The sequence below is a fragment of the Amborella trichopoda genome, chromosome 9 (assembly GCF_054954075.1).
Source record: "Amborella trichopoda isolate Santa Cruz 75 chromosome 9, AtrichopodaSantaCruz75HAP2 v2.0, whole genome shotgun sequence".
Taxonomy (NCBI): domain Eukaryota; kingdom Viridiplantae; phylum Streptophyta; class Magnoliopsida; order Amborellales; family Amborellaceae; genus Amborella; species Amborella trichopoda.
The window spans coordinates 280,534-303,303 of record NC_142344.1 but is presented as its reverse complement, the minus strand read 5'-3'; the positions used below and the strand labels follow the sequence as shown (position 1 = coordinate 303,303).

The 22,770-nt window shown below is 34.6% G+C and overlaps 1 protein-coding gene across 1 annotated transcript; it reads left to right on the top strand.

Annotated features, from left to right (window-relative positions):
• Positions 1-20,145: 20,145 nt before the first annotated feature.
• LOC18438366 (uncharacterized) lies at positions 20,146-21,276 on the top strand. Its single transcript, XM_006848554.4, has 2 exons — positions 20,146-20,699; positions 20,830-21,276. The coding sequence occupies exons 1-2, from the start codon at positions 20,331-20,333 to the stop codon at positions 21,247-21,249; spliced, it is 789 nt and encodes a 262-aa protein (XP_006848617.2). The 5' UTR covers positions 20,146-20,330; the 3' UTR covers positions 21,250-21,276.
• Positions 21,277-22,770: the final 1,494 nt, after the last annotated feature.

Sequence of the window (22,770 nt, the reverse complement as noted above, 5' to 3'; positions counted from 1 at the left end):
AAATGCTCTTTTATAAGGATGCACTGGGTTTAAAGAAAAGAAAGAAAGAAAGAAAACATTTTTCATTGGGTTAGTTTGCTATTTCTACCTGTTATTGTGAGATATACGATTGTTCTTATATCTTGTTTTTTAGGGGATATATTATTTGTAATTTTTTGTAAACTATTTTTAAGGAAAATTATTGGCGAAACGTTTTATAGAATTTTACTTTAAATCAAGATTCTTAATTTACTCTGACTATTAATTTGCTTATCTTTAAATAATAATTTAATAATACTTAATTAATGAAGAAATAAAGTTATAAGGAAGAAGATTTTTTGAAAAAAAAGATAAAATGCGGGTTTACATCGGTTCCATAAAAAACGCCCTACTTTTTTTGAAGATCTTTTGAAAAGTTAGGGTTCTAAACGGATTTTAAAAATTCTGATATTTTTTGAAAAAATCGTGTTTTAAACGGACGTGATCCTAGGTCACTACTTTGTAGGACCCATTCCCAACTTTAAGGAAAGAGACATATAATATACAGTTATTTTAGGATAGCTAAATGAGAAAGAGAGCGCATATGAGAGACAGTGAGTACACAAGAGAGAGACCAATCCAAACCCATTTTATGAGATAACTAAATTTGAGAGAGAGATAAATCAACATTCTTTCCATATTTTAATGAGAGATTTACATATGCATCTTTACCTCAACGTTGTTTTTTTAACTATAGAGGTACAAGAGAGAAGGATTTCCTTATCTTCCCTATCTCAACATTGTTTGTCCCTATTTTTTTAAAACCTCCTAAAGTTGGTAACAATTAGATCTTGCTTTTTCTTTTTTTAATCCCAACTAGTCACAAGAAAGAGAAATTACCGACAATCTAAAATTTGAAGAACATGAAAATTTAACCTATTTGATTATAGTAATATATATATATATATATATATATATATTGAGAAATAAAAATTAACCTATCTTATCATATAATAATATATATAAGACAAATAAAATTCAAGAGAGAGTAAATTATCTATATCATATTTAAGATTATGTTTTCATATCTTAATTAGAGAGAGATAGAGAGAGATTTTCATATCGATGATTATCTCCACATTGTGTCCATATCTTAATTAGAGAGGCACAAGAGATAAAGATTTACATATCCTCCTTATTTCAACATTATTTCTTCCTATTATTTAAAACCTCTTAAAGATAGAACAATTAAATCTTGCTTCTTATTTTTTTTTATCCTACCTTTTCCTAAAAGTTGTGCATGCAAGTCATCCCCAATTTCCCCCCTCCCCCCTCCTCCTATTTTTAGGTTCAAACCTCCTAAAATGGGTACATATCCCCAACTTAACCCCTATTGTGCCAATAGCGAGAAAGAGAAATTATTGACAACTTAAAATTTGAAAAATATAAAAATTTAACTTATTTGATTATAGTAATATATATAGAAGCGATAAAACTAATAAATAAATATATAAAATTATATATATATATATAGGAGAAATAAAAATTAACATATCTTATTAATAAATAATATATATAGAAAAAATAAAATTCAAGAGAGAGAAAGATATACATACCATATCTAAGATTGTGTTTCCATATCTTAGAGAGAGACAGAATTCTATATCGATGATTATCTCCACATTGTTTTCATATCTTAAATTGAAAGAGAAAGAAAGATCAACATTCTTTCTATATGTGAATGATGATTTCCCTATCCATCATTATCTCAAACATTGTTTCCATATCATAATTAGAGAGGCACAAGCTGTGTTTTTAAAGGGCAAGCTTTCTATGTTTTCCTTACTACGTAAAACTTATATACTTCCCTCTATCTAGCCATCTATTATGAATGGATGGCTGACATGGCTCCAATCATAATGTCACATCTCTACACTATTTTATTTTTAATATTTTTATACAAAATATTTTGATTCCAAATTTTAGGCATCCACTCCTCTCTTAAACTCACAGTTGTAAAAAATATATTAAAAAAAAATATTTTCAATAGAATAAAATAACCAAAGTATCTCTGAAAATTTTAAGGGGTATTTGGATTAGTATATTTTATCAAAAAATTCTTTTTAATATTTATTTTAGATGCGTCCCATTGAGAAGATGACACGTACCAAATTTCTTATTCATACAATTTTTTAAAAAAAATTAAAAATAAAATACTCAGACACATTGCATATAGATAAACAAACTTGAAAAAATAAAATACTCGGATGCATTGCATCGGATGTTTAAAACATTGAACTGGGAGCAAACTTGAAAAAATAAAAAAATGGGGGAGGGAGGACCTTCGAATAACGGGTGCGGCTTGTATAGAGCCATGGTTTAAACAGTCAAAGTAAAGTGCACCTTCAAATAGTGTCAAGAAATGTGGTTTCAATGCTGGAAATCTTTGTGATAGCCTTAAAATATATTTTCATCACTAATTATAAAATTTAAAGCTTAAAAAATAGTGTAGATCGAGCATATCTATGAAAACTTGAAAATATTGAAAACTTTACGGTCCCAAAATGTATTACAAGATGTACTATTTTTAAATTTTGAAATCTATTTTTTTTCTCAAGTTCATGCATCTTGAGGTCGAGATGATTAATTTGAGGATATTTTGGCATCAAAACAACCTCTTCTAGTTTTTTTAAGTGCGCCCTAATTTGATTGTTTAGAGCATTGCACTTATATAAACTTTTTCCTTGCATATTTTGGGACCAATAATTTTGAGGATACAATAGAGAAAGTACAAATAAACATTAAAAAGAAATGGAAGACCTCTTCTTTCTTAAGGGTGCAGTTGGCATACGGATGCATCCTTAGCTGTAGAGGTAAGGTGCACCTTCAAATTTTATCATGGTATATAATTTTGATATAAAATATTTTTTAGGATTATCTCAAAATTTATTTTTATATCTAATTATAAAATTTTAAATTTAAAAAATGGTTAAAATCAAGTAGATCTATAAACATATAAAAATCTTGAAAATGGATGGTGTAGATAATATGTTGTAAAATACACTATTTTTTATACTTAAAATCTTTTTATTTTTCATGGTCATATATCTCGATGTCGAGATGATCAATCAAAGGGTTTTTTAGGATTAAAACGACATTTTCGATGGATTTTTGAGGTGCATCCGTAGTTCTATATTATAAGGTTGCATCGTTATATATATTTTTTTCCTGTTTTTAAAGATAGGTATCATTGTATACTTTGAATATAATCTATTTTTTGGTAATTTAGTGGGGGAGAAGCCCCTACTCATTTTTCATTAATTAAATAAGAAAAAACAATAACCGTACATCCCTATAATCTACTTTTGTCTTAAAAAATGACACATCGAGTCCACCTTACCAAAAACGAAGGGCAATAAAGAATTGTGCAATCTCATTTAATTCTTAAATAAATGTCTTTTTTCTATTTTACGCTGTGGTCTTTTAAGAAGCATGCAAAGGATCTGACATTGCACATGGAATGGGAAGTATATGTAGCCAGGTTTGGTCCAATAACACTCATAGATAATTAAATGACAAATTTGGGGTTTGTTCCTCGTTTTAAGACAAGACTTCAATTGCTTGAAAGAATTAGTATGGCCGCCGGCCTATGCATTGTACTAGAAAAGAAAGAAAGAAAGAAAGGGAGGGGCAGCGATCTTGGGCTTTTCCATGTGCCGCAACCATTTGAGTTTTGACCGACGTACCGGGAACCCAGCTGCTTTGGGACATTTTGGGTTGCGATCATTGTCAAATTCGATTTGCTTTAGCAGAAGATGAGCCTTCAGATTTTAGACTTAGATGGCGTGGAAATATAGTTTAGAACAATATTTTTCTTCTTTTTTATGTGTAAGTATATTAAGAATGTGGTTCATTATATATGTTAATTTTTTTAGTAGTATTAACTTTATAATATTATAAATTGAGGTTCTTGTTCACATATTCGATAAGCTCAATAACATATTTTTTATGGGGGGCTTTGATCTTTCTCGGAAACATCTATGCCCTTGTAATGTGTATGAAGAGCCATTTTAAGATACAGTAGGAGAAGAGACTCGAATAGAGAGATATGCAGAACCGGTTGTGTCGCTCTCACCTGCGAGGCTTGGCCTAGGAACATTCAACTCCTCTCCCTGTAAACCCAAACCTAAGCCCCCATCATTTATTTCTCTTTGATTTTCCTTTCCCGTCATTTATTTCTCGCATAAATCAAATACCCTAAGGAGCCACTGTATTTTTTGACGTCGTTGGTTTTTCTGGTAGAATCATGACCTTCTCCACAGTCAACCCTCGGTTCTCCCGTCCCTTGCTATTTCTGTTAGCAATACAAACCCCGAAAACAGATTTCGCGTTTGGCCGTTTGTTTGCAACCCAAAGTTCTCTCATATTAAAAAAAAAATAAAAAAAAATATATATATAATAGTATATATATATATATATATATCGTGTCAAGGACGGACAACTTACAAAAGCAAATAGGAGGGTTGAGTTTTGTCGTCCATTGTGCCCTTGTGGACCATTTAGTTTATTTGTTCTGACTTTGAAAGACCATACTATTTACTTATACCATATGTGTACCATATGTACTTTGGTTGTTGGTATCAATCATTGTTATACCATTTTGTTCATAATGGAAAAAAAGTATAATCTCTGTGCTTTGGTTGTTGGTATCAATCATTGTTATACCATTTTGTTCATAATGAAAAAAATATATAATCTATGTGATTTGTAAGCCATCTGCCATTGCTTATTGCTTTAGGTAAACCATTGTTGTCATGCTCCCCTTTGATGTCTGACTCTTGGTGAGCCAGATCTGAAACCTGCCTCTAAATCCATCTCTGGAATCAGCATATGAAAACCGCCGATCTGCACCATTGCAAAATAGCTACCGAGACATGTTTTAGATTCTCTTATTTGTTTTGGATCTTATTGTTTTCAATTCTGAATCTAAGGTCCAACTGTGCTTATTGATTCGTCGCTAATTTCTGTTGGCTCTTCCAAGTGCCTCCTGTTTGATGATCGAATTTCTCGATCTTGGTTGATGATCAAGTTTTCCGTTACTTGATCATTTTTAATCATTGAGTTTTCTGTTGTTCAATCTTATTGGATGATGAAGTTTTTTGTTACTCCATCCTGAGTGATGATCAAGTTTACTTGATCTTATCTATTCCATATGCATGTTGATTTATTGTTATGCGAGACTGCTCTGTTCGAGATGTCGGTTTCTGAAGATCGCTAATTTGCAGCTTCTAAAGTTTTTTCTGTTCATGTTTTGTTACTAATGTCTGCCTTAAGATGTCCAAACTCAAGTTGCTATCTCTTAACGCATCTTGAATATGAGGGGGAGTGTGGAAATATAGAAACCTACACTTATTTTTTAGATCAATATTTTCATTCATTTTATGCGTACCCATATTAGGAAGTTAATTCATTACATATATTAGTTTTTTTAGTCGACCACAACTTTGTAACCCTATAACTTGGGGTTCTCGTTCACATCTTCGATAAACTCAATAATACGTTTCCCACAGGGGCTTAAGGCCAAAATATACAGAAATAAAGTTTCTAACGGATCGAAGCGAAGTGAAGCTTAGTACTGCCGCTTTGGTTAGATTCGGTCTACTTTGGGCTGCTTTGGTTAGATTGGGGTATGCATCGAGCCGACTCGGTTGAAGTTTTGGCTTAAGCAAAGAGATATCTACATAAAAATATTTTTTGATATTTTTATTTTTAATTTTTTACTATTTTTATATATAAATATCTAATTTATTTATATTAAATTAAAAAAAAAGTCCGAAGTCTTCTTTCCAAATCGGCCGAAACACCAAATTACTTCATTTTTCTCACAAAATCGAAAAAGGCTCAAAAGCGATTGTGACAACATTGGTGGTGTTACTCATATGATTGTAAGCACATGAAGCAGAAAAAATAAAGTAATACTCAACTTATGATGGCCATGATTATGGAATCGAAAAATATACTAACATCTAAACCTTGGATTGGATATAACGAACATTTTATTTTTATTGATGAAATGCTCATTGCTGCAAAATAACGCCACCATTATTTTGACATAACATGCTTTAGAACATATAATACACATGTTTCCTTTTAACTTTTCAGAGCTCGACATGACAGCCATTATCAGCAGCATCATCATTTAAACTTTATCCCAATTTCATCGTAACAGCCATCACACCCACTAATTCTTACATAACGGCTGTTATCTTTTAACGTGCTCTTATTTGTTTATGGGTTGGTGCCTTACACTTGTTCACTTTAGGACTCTTATATATCATCATGATGGGTGGGACCAATTTCCATTACAGTGTTCATCTAAGCCATGCTATTGAGTTTTGACAATGCAAGACCCATATTGTTCTCTTTGCAGCCCGAATTTTCAAGGTTTCCCAAGGACTCGAAGTTGATGCTGATTTACATACTTTCGAGCATGCGATATTAAGAGAAGATGCCTCCGTTTTAGTTGGTTGGTCCCTACATTATTCAAACATGTAACCATGGCTTGTTGGGTTAGGGCCTGGCCCAGTCCAGTTGAGTTTGACGCAGACCATATCCGTATTCAACCAGCCAGGTTTGTGATAGGACCCCGGTGGGATGGAGTCAATGAACCCCTTGCATCCACTTAACATATGACCTCGATCTCTATTGGACTCGAGCCTGGGTCCAATTTCCCAATCAAATGCACAATGTTTAGTTTATGGCCAGATTGTTGGGCACACTTGTTAATTTGTCTGTAAAGAAAGAATGATGTGATCAATAAAAGCCTGGAAAGGAACTAACATTTATTCATTGGAGACACTAGTACACTTTTATTGAGTAGTTTTGCTCAGGAAAAAGAAGAAGAGGTGGAGGATAACGAAGAAAGAGAGGTTTGTAATGGGAAGTTGAAGAAGATATAAAAAAGCAGTCCTAACAGTGAGCGACACACTTATTGCAATTGAAAGTGCATGAAGAAGATGTCCTTCCTGGGAATGGGATATGGTGTTTCTGAATTCTAGCTCCACTGCGACACTTCTTTGGACAAATGAGCTTTTTCTTGTAACATGGGCCTGGATTCATGCACACCTTTTTCTTTATGGAGAATTGTTCTCCTTTGTTGATCGATTTCCCCATGAATTTAGACATCCATCCCTTTCCCATTCCCATACTCAGACCCCCTCCATTACCCCATAACCCATTTTTTGTGGTCCCTAGAACGCGATGCTCCATCACCATCGATTCTTTGTCCCTTCTAGCTTCACTTATGGTCGACGTCCATAGAATGGCTGCAACCACAACCATAAAACCGACCACCCAACTACTGTTCATACTGCCCCTCAAAGTTTTTATCAAACAAAAGAAGAATACCTAAGAAGAATGGTCCTTCAACATAAGGTTGTTGTTGTTGTTGTTGTTGTTGTGGTGGTAAAGAAGAGGACCACTCATCATTATATACGCACACAAATGCATAATGCGTTTCCGACTCAACTAAAAAGATGCACTTAACCTAACCATTCTCAATGAACCTGGTGTGACTCACCTTTACAACTTTTTTGGCATTTACATTATTCATATAAGGCCGAGCCTTTAAACAATCAAAGGAAGATGCAACTTCAAATATTGTCGAAAGATATTATTTCAATATTGGAATTTTATTTTTATCTCTAATTATAAAATTTAAAGCTTCAAAAATATTATAGATAAACCAGATCTGAACACTTGAAAATCTCGAAAATTGACGGTCTGAAACGCATTACAACACGCACTATTTCCCAGACCTAAAATCCATTTTTTCTCAATATACATGCATTTTGAGGCTTAGATAATCAATTTGAGGATTTTTGAGCATCGAAACAACCTCTTCTGATGAAATTTTTTTGATGTGTGCCTTAATTTAATTGTTTACGGCCTCGCTCTTATATAAACTTTTTCCATCATATACTCGACCACAAAAAAAAAAAAGAAAATTAGAGTTGCACCAAATCATCTCCACCTCAACGTGCCAACCAACTTTAGTTGTTTGTGTAAACTTATAAACCTCTTATAGCACCACACACAGCAAGGTACTATTATTCAACAAAACTTATAGGGCACGTTTGATAAGTGGAACTTTCATTTCCAAAAGCCAGGAGTTCCAATTTATTGTAAAACTGGACAAACTTTAATATTTGTTAGTTTCTTAATTTGGTTTAGGGAAGGATATTCCATGGAGAAGGTTGTAGCACGTCGTATCTTATGGGATTTATAGTATAAGACTATTTACTTTTGTTACAAGGACGTCATAATTATTTTGAACCATTGAATGTGAAATTTAATAGATTGAAGTGTGTCACAACATTTGTGAAATTTTATTTTGGATATTGTGCCTTATCAATGACACATCTTCAACCGCCCAACTTCACATCCAACATTCAATAATAATTGTAACCTCCTTATATGACAAATAAATAGTCTCATTGTATATATTTTCCTAACTTATCCATAAATTAAAGTTTCTTGTTAAGTTTGGAGGTCTGGGTCGCCTCGAATCAACTTTCTCTGTCTTTCAACTACTGCAATTATGTTCCCTCCCTTCATCAAGGCGAGTCGTTTTTTTCTTTTTTTTAACTTACAATGTTACTTTATTTCATTAATGAAATGAAAAATTACAAATTAATCAAATCATTAGAAACTAGCAGCATCTCAAGGTTCGCACCAAACTTAGCAATGTCATCAGCTATAGAGCTGGCATCATGATCAACGTCTTGAAAACGAGACCTTCAAGATCTCACATACCATTAACCATATCGGCAAGACATGCCATGGTGGTCTACTTCGCTTGGTACAATGAACCACATTCAGTGAATCACTTTCCATTGTACAACATGAATTTGGATATCTATCCCTCAAATAAATCCAAATAACAAACAAGATAATTCAACGTGGCTTATATGGTGAAACCACAAGGGCTTGCATAGGAAAGAAGAATATCACAATTAGAATCCCACACCACCCCACCACAACTGACCCGATCTCGATTCCCCAAAAAAGTCTCATCAAAATTCAGTTTTAAACAGCCTAAGCAGATGCCATCTAACCCTTACTGTAATGCACCAGGAAGCATTAATTACAATATGGTTTAGATTCACCATACATCCTCTTTTGAAACTCCAAAGCCTTCTTTTTGGAACAGAGAACAAATTCCATAAGTCATCCAAGATTCTTCTTTTAATATCTTTCACCTTCATCCCCCTTTTGGGAAGCCAATGAGTTCCAAATGCGTAAAAATATAGGATTGTTCATGACGCAGCATAAGAGGAATTCCCATAGTATTATATTATAATTAACAATTATGCAGATATCCAGACAAAGAAACGACATCTCGATATTATTTTAAAGGATTTGTAGTTAGTTTTTGAATTATTTAGGCTGAGGCGTATCGATCCAACCTAGTGAATGCCATATCAACCGCTTCAAATCGGAACTAGCCGGTTAGATCAAAATCGGCCATTAATCAGTTCTAATTTTGGACAATTTGAGTGATCCAACCGAGTATTTAAAAAAAAAAAAAAATCGAAAACAATTATATAAAATCCCAAAAAATAAAATATTTGTTTGGAATACATTTTTAGATATACTTTTTATCATTTTGGAAAATATTTGAAAGTATTGTGGCCATAAATATTTATTTTTACATTTTCTCTTTTTTAAAAATTTCAAAAATATCTTTGGACACAAATCAATGTTTTAAAATCCATTTTTTCACTATTTTTCAACTTTATTTGGTTGTGCTTTGTTTTATAACTTTTTAAATATATTTTTCCTAGTTTATTAATTTTTTATATTTATTTAATTTTGTATTTTTTACCGGTCCAGACATATCCAGTTAGACCGGTCTAACTATCTGGTTTACCGATTACTCCGAACCTACACATGGTAGTTTATGAGGCCCGTTCGATGTTTAGAACGCTGATCCGACCAATTCTCCGAGTCACCTACCTATCAATCCTACACAATTTTGGGGAGAGCAGATACACGTCACCAATTAATTATTTAAGGAAAAGTTTATAGGAAGTCAGGGCTCTAAACAATCAAATTAGAGCCCACCTCACAAATATCAGTTTTGAAGCCCGAATATTTTCAAATTGATCATCTTCAGATGTATAGACATGAGAAAAAAAATGGATTTCAAGTTTTGAAAATAATACATTTTTGGACGATCAATTTTCAAGAATTTCAAATTTTCATAGATCTCATCGATCTACTCTATTTTTTAAGCTTAAAATTTTGTAATTAAAAAAATTATATTTTAAGGCTACCAAAAAGATTTTCAGTATTGAAATCAACTTTTTATAGTATTTGAAGGTGCGCTTTAATTTGACTGTTTAAAGCCTCCATTATATACAAACCGCACTCTTTTTTTTTTTTTTGGAAAAAGTTTATATGAGGTTGCAACCTTAAAATGTAGAATTACAGATGCACATAAAAAATCCATAAGAAAATGTTGTTTTAAGGTAGCAAACGATCATCTCAACATTAAGATGTATGAATATGGAAAAATAAAAAAAATTGAGTCATAAAAATAATACATCTTCTAACACATTATCTAAACCGTCCATTTTCAATATTTTCATATATTTATAGATCTACTTGATTTCAACCATTTTTAGATTTTAAAATTTTATAATTAAAAATGAAAATAGATTATCAAATAATCCTAAGAATTTTTTACACCAATACTCTATGTTATGATAACCTTTGGCGGATTGTTTAAGGTTGCAACCTTATAAAAACTGCACCCTTTTTTTTAAAGGGAAATTATCACAAATATACAAAAAAAATGAAATTATCACAAATATACTTTAATTTTTTTCTATTTAGAAAAAAACCCTAACTTTAATAAACCCCACTCACACCATTTTTTTTCAATTTTGGTCGTTTTGTGGTTCACGGTAATACGACTACCTAAGCCATATTATACGGTATTGAAAGTAAGCCCAAGCCATATTATACGGCATTTTAACTACCGTATGGATATACATTAGATACATATCGATATGGATATCTATCGGTAGAGATATATATTGATAAAGTTATTAGTGTTCATATCTCTTGATTATGTTTATCTGATGTATTTATCCGCCAGTAACATTAAGGATAAATACTATCAATTATAGATTGGTGTTCATATATTGTGATAAGACTTGGTATTTATCTGATGTATTTATCACAAATAGTTACAGATAAATACCATGGATAGACACATCGATGTGGATATCCATATGTAAACATGATAGATACCACCTAAATACGATGATACTAGGCATTTTATACGGTAGTTAAAATACTATATAATATGGCTATAACAATCCTAAAATTAAAAAAAAAACAAAAAAAGGAGAAAAGATGCTTTTAAATAGGTGATGGTCTGTTTGAGTATGATGGTCCTTGGGGACCATCACTATTTTCAAAAACTTTTACTTCGTTTAACTTTTGCTTGCCTGTTTTGCTTGCTTGCTTTTGCTTCCTGCTTGCAGCTGGCAACGTCTTTTAGCGGACGTGGTTTTCGTACGTTAAAAGCAGACTTTTAACGCGACACCTCAGGTATGAGGTAGAGCGTAATAAAATAATATAATAATACGTTATAAGAATTTAAATAGGGGATGTGAGCACTCCCACCCTAAAACAAAATTTTGAGATCTCTCTCTCTGGTCGAAACACAGTGAACTTCTCTCTCGAACCGAATTTTTTTATCGGAAGCTCCCTCTCAAATAATTGTGGGTAAGTGACATCGTCTTTCGGAAAAATAGTCTATTTTTAATAAATAGTGATATTTCCGTCTAGGATCTTTATTTTATCAGTTTTATGTGTAAGTGACCTCATTGTCTCGAAAAATAACCCATTCTTTTTAAAAATAAAATGAAATAATTATTTCTGCTTATTATCATGAATTTTAGGCGCGATAAATTTTATGCGCACGTGACCTCATTATCTTGAAAAATAATCTTTTTAATAAAAATTGTGATATTTTATCTATGTTAGAAATTTTGAATGCTGTAAATTAGAAAAATAAATTTATTTATTTTTCTTGTCTATTGTTAGAAATAAATGTGACATTTCTGCTTTTAGTAAAATTGTGATATTTCTTTCTACTGTTTTGAATATTTAGACATTGTAAAATTCATGTGCAAATGACTGCCTTATTATTTAAAAATTGACATTTTTGCAATTGATTATAGTATTGTTGTGAAATGCTTATTTGTGAATTGATATTCCATAAATTGTGATAATTCCGTATTCTTGAATTTTTATAAGAGTTTTTCTATACATATTAAATTGGCAATTATGCTAGAATGCCTTTACAAACTGCTACCTTTCTAAATTTGAGCCCAAAATATTTGATTGGTTATTTTTGAAATGTTATAGAGAGTGACTGTTATTATTGGTTTAAGTGAAATTCATATTAATGGTTTCAGTGATATGTTGAGTACATGATATTGCTGCTTTCGAATGTTTAAAGAGATTTAGAAATAATTTAAGTATGCAAGTGGACTCATCCGGTTCGCCGGTGAGGTATAAGTGGACCTATCTGGGACGCCGGTAGGGTTTAAGTGGACTCATCCGGTACGCCGGTGAGGTATAAGTGGACCTGCAGGGATTAAATGGACCTATCTGGGACGCCGATAGGGATTAAGTGGACCCATCAGGACGCTGATAGGGTATATAGGTGACCTACTTGGGACGACAGTAGGGTATTTTGTGAAATCCTTTGAATTATGTACTGCCGTTAAAAGTGTTATAAGCATTTCAATTACTCGGATTAGACTTAATTATGCGTTTATTGAAAGTGAAACTGTTGATGCATTTCTGTTAATAGATCTCATTTTGGAAAATATTGATATCTTTCAATCATGATTATTTTTAGGATTATGATGATCACTTACTGAGTAGCCAAACTCATCAAACTATGGTAAACATTTTTTCAAGATAACTGCGGATTCATTTTGAGTGATAGTCAAGATCAACCTTGGAAGACACTGTTGTTGTACTAGCTTTCTTTATTTACTTTGTAAGACCTCGCCACTGTAAATTTGTCCTATCAATAGATGTATATATGTTTTGTCTGTCACATCTCAGGAATAACAGTATTGTAAATTCTTGGGGTGTGACAATTATGGTATCAGAGCAATAGGTTTAAGATCCTTAGGAAATTTAAAAAGAATGTACTTAAAATCACATTTATTGTGTGTTCAGGCCGGGATAAAGTCAAGATCCAGAATGGCTGAAGCCAATATGGAAGGAATTCACAAAGCCACTAATGCAACATCAGATGGAAAACAACAATCCACCCAGGTAGTCAGTTACAGGAAATGGTGGGAGTAATATCGAACAATTTAAGAAATTAAACCCACATTCTTTTAAGGGTGCTGTAAACCCATTGGAATCCGAGGGATGGATTATGCAATTGGAAAAAATATTCGAGGTTATGGAATGTCCTGATGATAGGAAGGTGGCCTTGGCAGTTTTTATGTTAGAAGGTGAGGCACAACACTGGTGGCGAATGGCAAAAGGAGTATTGGTCAAAGAAAATAAAACCTTGACTTGGGAAGTATTTCTAGAAGCATTTAATGAAAAGTATTTCCCAGATTTTATTCGAGACAAAAAAGAAATGGAATTTCTAGAATTAATCCAAGGAAATAGGACAGTAGCACAGTACGAGGCCAAGTTTACTGAATTGGCCAGGTTTGCACCACATATGATTAACAATGAGGCAAGAAAGGTAAAGAAATTTGAAAGGGGTCTCAGGCCAGCCATTAGACGCAGAATATCAGTCTTGAAATTAAGAACTTATGCTGAAATAGTGAATCGTGCCCGAATTGTCGAAAAAGATTTTGAAGATTACCAAAAGACAAAAAATCAGAACAGTCATGTTAGACCTACATCATCTAATCGACAACAGTTTGAAAGGCCAAACAAGAAGCCAAGGCCCTCGCCATTTCAAAGCCCAATATAAACATGTAGAAAATGTGGGAAAAATCATGGATTAAGCCCTTGTTATTGGAATACCGGAGCCTGTTTTAAATGTGAAAAATTGGGACACCAGATTAAACAATGTCCTAGCTTACAGACACAACAGCTTCCAAAGCAGGGAGAGATAGCTCCAAAGCCTCAGATGAAGGGAAGAGTATTTGCGATTACCGAGCAAGACGCTCAGGCCTCAAAATCAGTGATCCAAGGTACTCTTACTATCTTCCAAAAAGTCGCTCATGTTTTGATTGATCCTGGATCTACTCATTCATTTGTGTCACAACACTTTGCATGCCACTTAAAGGTAGAACCAGAACAATTAGAATACATTCTAGAGGTAGCCACACCGATGAGAGATTCAATTAACACCAATATAGTGTACAAATCATGTGTAATAAAGATAGAAGAAAAGGAACTGTTGGTTGATTTAATACTCCTGGAAATTCAAGATTTTGATGTAATCTTAGGCATGGATTGGCTTTCTGCATACCATGCAAGTATTGATTATTTTAAGAAAATTGTTACCTTTAGTATTCCGAATCAACCAGTATTTTACTTCAATGGTGTCAAAGATGACTCCCCATCATATTTAATATCTTGTATTCGAGCTAATCGCCTCCTTCGAAAAGTGTGTCAAGGCTTTCTTGCCTATATCAAAGAAAATAGGAAGGAAGAAATAAATTTGGATACCACTCCAGTTATCCAAGAATTTCCCGACGTTTTTCTTGAAGAATTGCCAGGATTACCGCCTGACAGGGAAATTGAATTCTCCATTGAATTATTGCCAGGGGTAGCACCAATTTCTAAGGCACCTTACAGAATGGCTCCTGCAGAACTTAGAGAACTGAAACAATCATTGGAAGAATTATTAGATAAAGGTTTTATTAGGCCCAGTATGTCATCTTGGGGTGCTCCAGTACTGTTTGTCAAAAAGAGAGATGGGATTATGAGATTGTGTATTGATTATAGACAGTTGAACCAAGTGACAGTGAAAAATAAGTATCCATTACCTAGAATTGATGATTTATTTGATCAATTACAAGGATCACAAGTGTTTTCAAAAATTGATCTTAGATCTGGATACCATCAGCTTAAGATTAAAGGTGAAGATGTACTCAAGACAGCTTTCAAAACAAGGTATGGCCATTATGAATTTTTAGTTATGCCTTTTGGATTAACTAATGCGCCGGCTGCATTTATGGATTTGATGAATCGAATCTTTAGGCCCTTTTTGGATAAATTTATTGTGGTATTCATCGATGATATTTTAATTTATTCCAAGAATCAGAAGGAACATGAGCAGCATGTAAGAATGGTATTGCAAATATTAAGAGAAAATAAATTGTATGCCAAACTTAGTAAATGTGAATTTTGGCTTGAACAAGTGACATTTTTAGGACATGTCATATTAAAAGAAGGTCTATCAGTTGATCCTTCAAAGGTTGAAGCCGTTGTTAATTGGAAACAACCAAATAATGTGACTAAAGTTCGAAGCTTTTTGGGATTGGCAGGATATTACAGAAAATTTGTAGAAGGATTTTCTCGAATCGCAATCCCATTGACTCGATTGACACAAAAAAATGTCAAATTTGAGTGGACAAGTGAATGTGAGGAGAGTTTTCAAGAACTAAAAGTTCGATTAACTTCAGCACCTATTTTAACTATTCCTGAAGGGAGTGGGGGATTTGTGATTTATAGTGATGCTTCACATAAAGGTTTGGGCTGTGTATTAATGCAATATGGGAAAGTAGTGGCATATGCATCCAGACAGTTGAAAGAATATGAGAAAAAATATCCAATTCATGATTTGGAGCTAGCTGCAATAGTATTCGCTTTGAAAATATGGAGGCATTATCTATATGGTGAGCAATTCGTAATATACACGGATCATAAGAGTTTGAAATACCTTTTCTCTCAGAAAGATTTAAATATGCGGCAGATAAGATGGATGGATTTCTTAAAAGATTATGATTGTACAATCCATTATCATTCAAGAAAAGCTAACGTTGTGGCCGACGCTCTAAGTAGAAAATCTACGGGAGTCTTAGCTCATCTAATGATCCAAGAAATGCGATTGTTAGAGGAAATAGTGGATTGGCATCCAACTCCGTCCATTAATGGTGTGGTAAGTATGATTGCCAATATTAAGGCGGAACCCCAATTAATCCAATAGATTCGATTGGCACAAAAGAAAGACCATCAGCTTATAACAATTATAGAAGAGATGAAGCAAGGAAAGAGAGATGAATTCTTTATATGTAGTGAGGATTTGCTAAGATTCAAAGGTCGGATTTGTGTCCCGAATGATGAGAGTATAAAGAAAGCTATCTTAGAAGAAGCACATCATTCTCGTTATACAATACATCCCGGAAGTATTAAAATGTATCAGGACCTGAAGAAAACCTTTTGGTGGAATAATATGAAAAAAGAGGTAGCACTATTTGTGTCTAAATGCCTAACATGCCAGCAAGTAAAAGCTGAACATCAAAGGCCCGCTGGGTTGTTGCAGCATTTACCGGTGCCAGAATGGAAATGGGAGCACATCTCTATGGATTTTGTCTCTGGCTTGCCTAGAACAAATTCAGGACATGATAGCATTTGGGTCATTGTGGACCGGTTAACCAAAGCTGCCCACTTTCTACCGATTCGCACGATGTACACTTTGGATCGACTGGCTCAGCTGTACATTAAGGAAATAGTGCGGTTGCATGGAGTTCCTGCCAGTATTGTATCGGACAGGGATACTCGGTTTATTTCTAAATTTTGGGCTACACTACAGTCAGCCATGGGGACGAGACTCGCCTTTAGTACTGCCTTTCACCCCCAAACTGATGGACAATCGGAGAGGACCATCCAAACCTTGGAAGATATGCTGAGGGCCTGTGTTATTGACCTTACAGGAAGCTGGGATGACCATTTACCCCTAATTGAGTTTGCTTATAATAATAGCTTCCAAGCCAGTATTCAGATGGCACCATATGAAGCCCTGTATGGAAGGAAATGCAGGTCACCCATATGTTGGGATGAGGTTGGTGAAAGAAAGCTTTTGGGGCCCGAAATTGTCCAGGTAACCACAGATAAAATAACATTAATTCGTGAAAGGCTCAAGACAGCTCAGTGTCGGCAAAAGAGTTATGCCGATAACCGAAGGAGAGATCTTGAATTTGAAGAAGGTGATCGAGTTTTCCTAAAAATCTCACCAATAAAGGGTATTATGAGATTCGGCAAGAAATGAAAGTTGAGCCCACGTTACATCGGACCATTTGAAATCCTGGAAAGAATTGGAGGTGTCGCTTATAGACTTGCCTTACCACCCGAATTGGCAAATGTCCATAATGTCTTTCATGTATCTTCACTACGAAAATATCAGCCCGACCCATCCCATATCTTAAAATATGAACCTTTACCGATCAGGAAGGACATATCCTTCATTGAGCAGCCAATTTTGATACTGGATAGAAGGGTGCAAGTGTTGCGTAACAAGGAGATTCCTTTAGTCCGTGTATTATGGCAGTACCATTCAAGAGAAGAGTCGACTTGGGAACGAGAAGACGAAATCAGATAAAAATACCCCCATCTTTTTCAGTAATCAGGTACACAAATTTAGAGGACTAAATTTCTTTAAGGGGGGAAGAATGTAACAATCCTAAAATTAAAAAAAAAGGAGAAAAGATGCTTTTAACTAGGTGATGGTCTGTTTGAGTATGATGGTCCTTGGGGACCATCACTATTTTAAAAAACTTTTACTTCGTTTAACTTTTGCTTGCCTGTTTTGCTTGTTTGCTTTTGCTTTCTGCTTGCAGCTGGCAACGTCCTTTAGCGGACGTGGTTTTCGTACGTTAAAAGCAGACTTTTAACGCGACACCTCAGGTATGAGGTAGAGCGTAATAAAATAATATAATAATACATTATAAGAATTTAAATAGGGGATATGAGCACTCCCTCCCTAAAACAAAATTTTGAGATCTCTCTCTCTGGTCGAAACACAGTGAACTTCTCTCTCGAACCGAATTTTTTTATCGGAAGCTCCTTCTCAAATAATTGTGGGTAAGTGACATCGTCTTTCTGAAAAATAGTCTATTTTTAATAAATAGTGATATTTCTGTCTAGGATCTTTATTTTATCAGTTTTATGTGTAAGTGACCTCATTGTCTCGAAAAATAATCCATTCTTTTTAAAAATAAAATGAAATAATTATTTCTGCTTATTATCATGAATTTTAAGCGCGATAAATTTATGCGCACGTGACTTCATTATCTTGAAAAATAATCTTTTTAATAAAAATTGTGATATTTTATCTATGTTAGAAATTTTGAATGCTGTGAATTAGAAAAATAAATTTATTTATTTTTCTTGTCTATTGTTAGAAATAAATGTGACATTTCTGCTTTTAGTAAAATTGTGATATTTCTTTCTACTGTTTTGAATATTTAGACATTGTAAAATTCATGTGCAAATGGCTGCCTTATTATTTAAAAATTGACATTTTTGCAATTGATTATAGTATTGTTGTGAAATGCTTATTTGTGAATTGATATTCCATAAATTGTGATAATTCCGTATTCTTGAATTTTTATAAGAGTTTTTCTATACATATTAAATTGGCAATTATGCTAGAATGCCTTTACAAACTGCTACCTTTCTAAATTTGAGCCCAAAATATTTGATTGGTTATTTTTGAAATGTTATTGAGAGTGGCTGTTATTAATGGTTTAAGTGAAATTCATATTAATGGTTTCAGTGATATGTTGAGTGCATGATGTTGCTGCTTTCGAATGTTTAAAGAGATTTAGAAATAATTTAAGTATGCAAGTGGACTCATCCGGTTCGCCGGTGAGGTATAAGTGGACCTATCTGGGACGCCGGTAGGGTTTAAGTGGACGCATCCGGTACGCCGGTGAGGTATAAGTGGACCTGCAGGGATTAAGTGGACCTATCTGGGACGCCGATAGGGATTAAGTGGACCCATCAGGACGCTGATGGGGTATATAGGTGACCTACTTGGGACGCCAGTAGGGTATTTTGTGAAATCCTTTGAATTATGTACTGCCGTTAAAAGTGTTATAAGCATTTCAATTACTCGGATTAGACTTAATTATGCATTTATTGAAAGTGAAACTGTTGATGCATTTCTGTTAATAGATCTCATTTTGGAAAATATTGATATCTTTCAATCATGATTATTTTTAGGATTATGATGATCACTTACTGAGTAGCCAAACTCATCAAACTATGGTAAACATTTTTTCAAGATAACTGCGGATTCATTTTGAGTGATAGTCAAGATCAACCTTGGAAGATACTGTTGTTGTACTAGCTTTCTTTATTTACTTTGTAAGACTTCGCCACTGTAAATTTGTCCTATCAATAGATGTATATATGTTTTGTCTGTCACATCTCAGGAATAACAGTATTGTAAATTCTTGGGGTGTGACAATGGCTTAGGTTTTACTGTACCGTATAATATGGCTGAGGTTTTATGATATTTAAAGTATTGTAATGTCGATTCAAATTATTACGATAGTCGTATTACCGTGAAGGTTATTTTATCACAAAACAATTAAAATCGAAGAAAAAAAAAAAAGTGTGGACAAGGTTTATAAAAGTTGAGATTTTTTTTTTAAATAGACGAAAATTAAAGTACATTTATGATAATTTTTCTTTTTTAATCTTGTATAGAAGATATAGATATAAAAGAAGGAAAAAAATTATATATATAATGTAAAACTACATATGCTCCTCAAAATTTATTGGAAAAGGTAGTTTTAATGTTGAAAAACCTTTTGATTAATGGCTATAAAAAATAACAAAATTTTAAAATTAAAAAATAATACATTTTACAACATATTACCTTCAGCATCAATTTTCAAGATTTTAGGCTTACTATTGGGACGTGCGTTGCGATTGTCGATGTGGACTGCACATTATCCACGTGGATCGTGACTGGACGGTGATGGCATGCCAAGGCGGGCCGAGTCATGGAGGGGAGGGCGTCCGAGAACGTGGCAACTGATATATTCAATGTGAAAACCACGTGTTTATTTGCGGTGAACGTCCATCTTCCATACTCACTCACAGATGAATCCCCATTTTTATTTGATTTAAAAGGGAAGGTTCTCATTTTTCTCTTCCCTTCGCTTTGATTCGCCTGCTTCCTCTCCCTTGTCCGGTAACAAGGGAGGGACAGAGCGGGGGATCATCTTTACAATAAACGCGCGAGATCCATGTGCAAGAATTATTTGCAATAGAGGTGGTTTTAGGAGGAAATAATCATTTGCAATAGAGGTGTAGAGAGAGAGGAAGGTGGTTTGAGGAGAAAAGCCCCCATGGCTGCCGCCGGTGCTGGTGGTTTTGTGTTAGGGGCGTCGAGCAGCAGCGGCCGGGCATCATCATTCCCCAACATCCAAAACATCAACCATCCTCCTATTATTATTGGACCGCTCAACCACCACGGCATCAACAACAACCGGCGGCTTCGGCAGAGTGGTGGTCCTATTACTGTTCGGGCTGGCCCTTTGACAAAAAAGGTGTGTCCGGGATTCATCACTAAACAACAACAGCAACGCAATGGAGGAGGAGGAAGCCCTTTTCCTCTTTCTCTTACCACCAATACTACCGATAACAGGAAGCACAAAAATCAAGTCCCTGTCTCTTACGAAGACCTGGATCAGTGGATGGTTGACTCCATACCAGAGGTGGGTACGCCGTGCTTTTCCTTTCTGCATAACCCTTGTTATTTTGTTTTTAAATTTCTGAATCTCTCACTTCTCTTGTGGCTGGCTTGGCTTGGCTTGGCTTGGCTAAAAACGTATCTGTGTCTCATAGATTGTCCGGAACATAGGGAAAGTTCCCTTCTTGATATATGTCTATTCCCCAATGGATGGGGAGGGGAGGAGATGGCAGGAGATAGTAGGCGTGGATTCTTGGAATGAAATTCGAAGATCTCTGAATGAGAGGGGCCCTGATGGCATCATTCTAGTGGAGGAGCTCCTCAATAAACAAGACGATGATGATGCCCAAGGTCCAGTGGAGGGGGCCTGTTCTACTAGTACTAAATTATGGGGTTTATTGATTCAAGGGAGAGGGGCTGATGATTCCTGTTCCTCCTCTTGCTGTTACATTTTGAAAACCACTCGAATCTGCTCAACGGTGGGCTTCTGTACTCATTTTTGTTTAGCCAAAGCCAAGTGCTTTGGTGAAGCTGCATCGCTGCAGCTTAGAAATTCATGGTTACACAACAAGTGAACAATAAATTTATTCAAATTCCTTGTTGCTTGAGTGCTTAACCAAACATTTATTCAAATTCGTAGTTACTTGATTGCTTAACGAAACTCTTACCATAGTCAAGTGGAGACCGGTAATTTGTAAAGAAAGCCACTCACACGATTCCTGAGGTTAATGCAAATCTACACACCCTTGAAGGGTATAATATTTGGATGGTTTGATGCCTTGTGTCGAACTTCTTGAAAACATGTAGTTTGAAAACATATAGTTTGATGCCTCGTGTAGAATTTGGTTCAGGAAGCTTGAAAGCTGAAATTTTCCAACGATTTGAAGACCCATTGTTTCTCATTTGTTACTTAAACCGGAGAATATTCATGTCGAATTTCAATTAACTGCTGTGGTCCTATTCATGTCGAATTTCAATTTACTTCAATTAACTGCTGTGGTCGAGGAGCTAGCATCTCCACAGTAAAAAGGAATTCAACAAACACCCATTCCCACAGAATAAATGAGGACACTTCTATTTCGCCTAAAGGAATTCAACAAACACCGATTCCTTCCCAGAGAATAAAACAGGGCACTTCTATTTTGGGCGAAAAATGAATAGTACTGTCACCTATAGGCTCGTTACCGTCCAAACCAAAAAATCAGATGGCATGCATTTTTCGACCGTCGCCGACTTGGCATGTCCATACCACCATGAACATACTAAGTCCTTGACAATCAAAATTCACATAGAACCACGATAGACATGGCATGTCCATACCACCATGAACATACTAAGTCCTTGACAATCAAAATTTACATAGAACCACGATAGACAGTATGTCATCCATTGTTGGTCTGTTCATGGCATGTCCATACCACCATGAACATACCGAGTCCGTGACAATCAAAATTCACATAGAACCACGATAGACAGTATGTCATCCATTGTTGGTCTGTTCAATGAACGGTCACGAACATAGCAAATTTGTACCGGGGGGGGGGGGTTTAAATACTGTAGCACTAACCCCATTAATCTAAAAGGTCATTTGAAAGTTGGAAATTACACTTTCAAACCTCACATAATACTTTGCACAAGGACACAGACCAACTTTGAAGCTACCTAAACACCAATTTGAAATTTCATGCTTCAATTGAAACAGAAGCAAAGGGGATGAATCATAATGTGACGAAAAATGGGGACCTTGCAGCAAAGGGGATATAAAGCAATACAGCATTCAAAACCTGCAACAATTTGAGATGCATCAAAAGCTAAAGACATTTGAGATCTAGCAATTTATTTTCCTGAACAGTCATCATTTAGAAGTTGGGAGAAAACTTCAATATTTCATGACCCTCACTGGCAGAGAGAAGAAGACAAGGAAGTGTTCCCCCTTCTTTATCCAGTATAAGCACCAAAAAACAAAGGGTGTCAGAAACCATGGCTACGGCATTTCCTGAAATTCCAATGACTTGTTGGAGGACAACCACCGAGCCATCATTTAAGAAGGGATTCACATTACGATTTCTCCAAAATGAAGATAACAGTAATGAAAA